The sequence below is a fragment of the Nanorana parkeri genome, unplaced genomic scaffold, assembly GCF_000935625.1.
Source record: "Nanorana parkeri isolate BGI_ZX_2015 unplaced genomic scaffold, ASM93562v1 scaffold75, whole genome shotgun sequence".
NCBI classification, from domain to species: Eukaryota; Metazoa; Chordata; class Amphibia; order Anura; family Dicroglossidae; genus Nanorana; species Nanorana parkeri.
The window spans coordinates 2,130,838-2,137,889 of NW_017306343.1; the positions used below are offsets into that span (position 1 = coordinate 2,130,838).

The 7,052-nt window shown below is 40.3% G+C and overlaps 1 protein-coding gene across 1 annotated transcript in view; it reads right to left on the reverse strand.

Annotated features, from left to right (window-relative positions):
- The window catches only part of MOV10L1 (Mov10 RISC complex RNA helicase like 1), an 84,667-nt gene that overhangs the window by 17,255 nt on the left and 60,360 nt on the right, over window positions 1-7,052 (reverse strand). Inside the window, exons 17-18 of the mRNA XM_018576723.1 lie at window positions 3,863-4,035; window positions 2,567-2,713 (exon numbers count right to left, since the gene is read on the reverse strand). Of these exons, the coding sequence (XP_018432225.1) occupies window positions 2,567-2,713; window positions 3,863-4,035 (320 nt within the window). The remainder of the gene's footprint in view (window positions 1-2,566; window positions 2,714-3,862; window positions 4,036-7,052) is intronic.

Genomic DNA, 7,052 nt, shown 5'->3' on the forward strand with positions numbered 1-7,052 from the left:
CTCGTCAACACTGACACCTGTGTTAACGAGAGAAAATCACTGACATGTCAGCTGGTCCTTTTGTGGCAGGGCTGTAATGCAGTGTAAATGTTTTTTGGGGGATTAAGTTCATTGCAATTAATCTGATCACTGTTCATAACATTCTGGAGTGTATGCAAATTGCCATCATACAAAAACTGAAGCAGCAGACTCTGTGAAAATTAATATTTGTGTCATTCTCAAAACGTGAAAAGAAGAAAAGTGGCTGTGGGCACAGAGCACATGATCAGTCTAATCATGTGTTTGTTTTGTTTTCAGGGAGGAGAGGCAATATGTCATTGTAAAAGCATCAAGCAAAGCATTGCACTTGTTGGAAAGTAAACTTATAGTTTCCAGCGTTTAAGAATAGGCAGAGCTCATATTTAGCTATGCCACAACCAACACTTTTCAAAAAGCCAAAGACAGAAAAAGGACTTGCTTGCATCGAGTAGATTATATATTCCCAAAATAGCAAAACAATTAAAGATTAGATGCAGAAGCTGCAGGTATGCCAACTGTGTACACATGAAGTCAAGCACACGTCCAAGGAGTAAAAGTCAACAGTAGATAGCAGGAAGCAAAAAGGGCAAGACCCAGTAAGCAAAACACAGTAGCGGGAAAGCTAGTAAAGCCAGACTCCATGTGGCTAAAGGTCCCCACACACCTTACGATAATCGTACGATAATCGCGGGAAATCCCGCGATCGTCCGATTATCGTAAGGTGTGTGGAAGCCATGCGACATCTACTACTGTAAGGTCGCACGACTTATAACTTACGGACATGTTCGAAAACCCGCCGAGCATCGTACGAGGTTCGGCGGGTTTGTGGCTTGTTCGTACGATAAAAGCCATACGGGCCGGTGTGCGCAAGCGCACACTGCCCGTTCGGCATTGCGGTCATCGGAAGCCTGCCCCTCAGGGGGCGTGGCTTGCGATCATCGCAAGTACGATCTGCCTATGCAAGGTAGGCAGATCGTACCTTTTTTTAAGTATCTTACAACCATCGCAAGACAAAAGTCTTGCGATGGTTGTAAGGTGTGTGCCCAGCCTAAGCAAATAATGATATCCAAAGCTTGTAATTGCAAGTAGCTTAATGTCCACCATAAATATGAGAGTGCAATTAAAGGTTTACATATCAGCCTTGATTAGCACAGGTTTCTAGTGTTTATAGTTTAAAACACTCACTGTTCCACTATCAAGCGATGGACCTTCAAGTATGGAACATATTGTATGGTGGTGCAATAAAATAATAATAGGCTGAAAAGCCACACGCCTGCAGATACACTGTAAAAATTGTCCAGGGCCATGAACCTAAACTTGCGTATTGTGCCATGTCTAAACATTGCATGTTTACCAACGACGTTTACCTGATGTTATACCTGTAACATTCACTAATATGGACATTAAATTGTCTGTTTCTCTTGTCAATGTGGAGTCAAATCTAACGCAGTCACAGCTAAACAAATATACGACTCTGGTGGTTTCACAGCTGACAAAATGCAGCAAATAAAAATACTTACCATTCAGAAGTACATGTGGATAGTTGTCATCCACATATTTACACTTAATACAGCCGTCGCACTTGAAAAGGGCCTCAATTTACACAAAAATTTACGTTTTGTATTCATTTCAAAATGGCTTTGTACTAAACTATCATTCATTGAACTAGCCTGTCTAAAGGTAATTCAAAGAACTGGTGGGGTACTAGGTTCCAAGGAATCTCCCCTAAGACTCCTGACATGTTCCCTTTTCTGATGATCAAAAGTTTGGGGAAAAGCATTGCACAGAAGTTTATCTTCATACCCTTTCCCTTTGTTAGAACAGCGAATACTTTGCACCAAAAACTATTTATGGGTGGGAACACATGGGCTCTCATGTTAACTAGAGCCCTGCCCTTTGGGCTTTTTTATTGCATGGCCTCACTTGTTCAGTGAAAGTCCTATAAAAAAATGCAATAAGGTGAAATATGTCAGGAATGTGGTGGCATCTGCCTGGAAATGGCTGCCCACTTTTTGCCACGCTGATGGACTGGACCTATGAGTAATTACTTATGGCAAAGCTTGTTGGCATTCTTACAGTGTATCTACAGGTATTAATGCACTACTCTTTAATCTGCAGCTAGTCTGTGGATTTTCAATCTATATTCAATTGCACTACCACACAATATGTTCCATGAAGATGCATTGCTTGAAAGTGAAATAGGGAGTGTTTTAAAGCACAAGCAGTATCCGCCTGAGCTTATCAGTGGCTGATATGTACACCTTTATTGCTATGTACTCTCATATTCATGGTGGACATTAGCTAGTTATGTTGCCATTGCAAGCTTTGGATATCAGTATTTGCTTACCCACATGAAGTCTGACTGACTAGCTTTTCCACTAATGTTACTTGCTCTTACACATTAATACACATGCTTTCTTTGAACTAAATTAATTTATTATGTAATGTAATGTAATAAATGAGTGGTTCTAACCAGTACTGGAGTATTTATTGGGGTTGCTTTTTTCCCCTTCTACTTTTTAACAAACACGGCACTGAGCCAAATTACCTCTTCTTGGCGACTGAAAGCATTCACCCTAACCATGGTTCCAGGTTCCAAATGTCCGCTTTCATGAAGACGGAGGCAGACAAGATCTGCAGCACTGTTAGATGGAGCACACACCAATATACGACTATCTGACAAAGCATAATGGATCTACAAAGTATAATGATTAAATGATCAGTGTCTGCTCAGAGAAAACTGCACAAGATGCAAGATGTTTCTACATTACATACCTCATCAACACTATAAAAATACATTAAAGTATATGTAAACCCTTAAGGCTCATTGACATTTAGGTACTGTGTTGTGTTTACAAATGCACTTAAATGCATGTTGTGTCATGATTTCAGACAGCCCTTGGACATTGTAGTGTTTTTTGATGCATTGCATCACAATGTATGACCATGAATTGTGGTGTGCTGCAGTGTGGGTAAGTTTCACTGTGCAATGGGATGGCATTTGCAATGAAAGCGCTTCTACATGTTGTAGTAATGCAAGGTAAAAATGCATGTTTTACTGTGTGTTACTGCATCACATAACGCTTAGTAAATTACACTTATTATCCTAAAGCACCATGTATCAAATAATTGCAATGTTGTGGGTTTTTTTTTTTTTTTTAGAAATATAGGTTTTACTTTTTTCTTCTCCTCCAGCCTCTTGGCAGCCACTACCTGTCTACATACATTTGCTCTTTTGGCAGCTGTACATCATTGCTCAGGGTTGGCTTCCCGATAGCGACACTGGCAAACCAGGCCTACATAATGTGAGATGGCAGGCTGCCTATAGAATGAATCAGATGTCTATGTGATAACTCAGGAGAGCAAATGGGAGACAGGGGAGAAGCATTGTCAGCCTAAAACCGCAAATGCGTGTGAACGAGGACCTTCATTGGTGAATCACAAGGTATTTGAAAAAATAACATGTAGATTTAAAAATGACTTGTACAATATTAATCCTTAACTTGTTAGAATTTCAAGACATTTTAGAAATTGGGTTTACATCTACTTTCAGATGTAATACTTCTGCTCACTGATCGAATGGCCACATTTTGTTTACAGACTCCAACCTGATCCATCCCTTAAAGCAAAATGATAAAATGGTAGCAAATCATTTTCCAGTATAACTGGAACATGAAGTTTGTGCCCTTTACTAAAATTACACATTCCCTGAACCTGTAACTTACTTAGTAAAACAAAAAAAACACAACTATGCATTATACAGAACAACAAATAATATAACAGAAATATGTTACATTTTTGCCACATTTTAATGCTGCACAAGGTCACAACACAAAAAAGTCACCTGCAAAATAGCTTCAATGACTGTGACTGTTTTTCCTGTTCCCGGGGGTCCAAACAGAATGTATGGAGAAGGACGGCACTCCCCACTGAGTATCCTCCTCACTGCGAGCTTCTGTTGATCATTTAGTACCGGATTAAAGAACTGGTTCATTATCTTTGCAGCGGATTCCTTACCTGTACAAGCCAATTTTAAGCCATTTATGGTATTACTAAACAGAAACAAACATACAACTTGGACACATATGCTCCCCTGTCACATTTTTCTTTTTGTAAGTATGTTCCCTTTCAATTGTTTCACTTCTAATAATTTAGTTAATCTGCAAGGCAACTGCATTATCCCAGATCTCAAATGTGAATATTTTCATTGCACTTAATACTGTTAACTATTTAACATAATTTCAATACAAATCCCATATCAGCACTGAGGAATTTTGTACATCTTTTATCCCATAATCCATTGCACGTATGATCATTGTTGAGTGTGCAAAAATAAAACACAAAACTAAAAATAAGATTTCTATACATACTGTAAAAGGTTTTCTTGAAGTCCACTGAAGGTGACATGAATTCTGAAATAGTTGATGTCCAAAGCAGTCCAACTGAAGGTTGAGCAATATAAAATGATGCAGGAATCATCCAAAGGAATCAACACCTGATTTAAGGCTAGATGAAGAAAGGGCCATACCAGACAACGAAGCTACCACAACCAAGGTGAGAACAAGAGGATCAAACTGATGTTGCACACCAGGACAGACTAACACCCAAAATAAACAATGGGTCCCATCCAGTGAAACTGGAGGACCAACAAACAAAAACAGGTGGAAAACATAAAAGGGGCAAAAAATTGTTACTGGGCCAATCCCAAGAAAAAGAGCAGATTACGATAGATGGTCCCAGAAGAAGGCGCAAGCCTAGCGTTCCTTATGCTTAATTTCAGGGAAAGGAAGACCATAATGAAAGAGGTTGCCTGATCAGACATCCAACTTACAATGCGATGGCCACAGGTGAGATCCCTCAGAGCATAACATTCCAATTGTTAGAAGGGAATGAGCCACAAGACTGGTAGAAACAGAAGTTTACTAAAGAGACCTGCCTAACTGGTTAGCACCTATACGATTCTATACGATTCTAAACTTACCTCTAAGGGGAATAGCAACCTACACCGAGCAGCGAGAGGTAGGAATCCTACGGTTTCTAGTTTAAACGTCTACCTGATTAAAGAGAGAAGGAAGACATCTAAAAGTGACTTTTCAGAAGACTGAAGCTTGGTTGCAGAAAGAGGACCTCTCAGTTATCAGGTCCCATAGAGGAAATCTGCAGCAGGGTCCTAGCAAATGCTTTCTGATGATTGACCAGGAGAATTACTGGATGGATACTTACAGGATGAGGTCTCACCCTTCAGTAGAGATTATTCCTACCTTGGCTCTAGAAAAGTGCAGTCAGGGAAGACACCCCCTGCTCTGTTTGTGAACCTGGGGACGCACCCCTATGCAGAAGACTGAGCAGAGGGGTTAAAGCTTAGGGGGGTATATAGCTTCAGAGGGAGGATCCTACAGGGTATCTCCAGTCCCCATAGAAGAATTAGTTTAACCCAAAAGCAAAGTGTAAAATATTGCAGCCTACCAATCCTTAAATGTAATGGGGTGACAAGTGAAACGCTTTAGTGGGTTTTAGATGGTCGGGGGTTTGCAGTCCTAATGTTCAGCAGTTTATACACTGCTATAAGGATTTGCTGTGCATTTCAATATAGTCTGAAGCATTGGAACTCTTTGGAAGTGCAGTCTGTTCATACTATGCTTTAAACAGTGGATGTAATGGGAAAACCTTTACAGCTGTGGGAGAGATACACTAAGACACTAGGCCTGAGACAGCAGGCTGATCCTCTAAACGCAGGGTATCACGTAATGCAGGGCTCATGGCAGAAAGTTTAAAAAATGCACTCAGCAGTACCAACTGAAAGCTTCCAGTGCTTCAGCCCACTTAGCCTACATAAGTCTTTAGAGACAGGGTCACACCAAAGGCTATGCCACAACTCTGGACCTGGAAATTGCTCTGTAGCCAACAGTGCACAAAGGGGAGGAAAGAGCCACAATGCAGCCCAGTTCCAGAAGGTCACATTCCATGCTGGCTCCACAATTTCTAAGTCCAGCAGGGGCTGGGTATGGCCTTCAAAGCAGTTGCGGAGCATATGCCTATCTGGATAGCTGCTATGTAGAGACTAGCTTGAACAGTATTGTAGAAATCTTAAATTAAGTTGCTGAGGAAAAAAATATCAGCAGTGTATCAAGCATCTTGAATATAGATCAAAAATATAAAAGGCTAACAAAAAAAATAATAATGTATCCTCTTAACCGCGCTAGAACCTCCCTTGTGTATTTATCTATAAGCTGCAGTGCCTAGGAAAGTGAAAAAAAAACACTGTGAAAAATATAACTTCACTGTGCTATTACATTAACTAAAAAAATAAAAGCAGTGTCTAATTAAATAAATCATACAATGTATCTACCACATTGTATTCTCATGTAAATCATATCACTGTGACAATAGCAGTTAAAAATAAATAAATAAAAACACACCACCATTTATGTAAAACAGACTCTTAAAATCCACCAATACCCTTCTAATAGTCTACCATGTGGGTCAAATCTTTTTGAGAATTATAGCAAAACCAATAACAATCAGGTAAATGGGATAGTTAATGACAATCAGCATGGGTGCAGGAAAGATCGTTCCTGCCTAACTAATTTGTTAACTTTTTATGAGGGGGTGAGTAGAGACATTGATGGAGGCAGGCCGGTAGATGTGGTATATCTGGACTTCGCAAAGGCTTTTGATACGGTACCACACAAACGCTTGCTACACAAGCCGAGAGCTATGGGCGTAGATGAAGTGGTGTGTACATGGATAGAGAACTGGCTACGGGAGCGGGTCCAGAGGGTATCTGTAAATGGCACCTTTTCAGACTGGGCTAGTGTAATGAGCGGTGTGCCTCAGGGTTCTGTGCTGGGTCCCATATTGTTCAACTTATTTATTAATGACATCGGGGAGGGTGTTAACAGCGATATTTCCGTGTTTGCGGATGACACCAAAATTGGGAGGGTAATAGACACGGACTTAGACATTATAACATTACAGGAGGACCTGGATAAAATAGGGGAGTGGGCATTAATGTGGCAGATGAGGTTTAATGT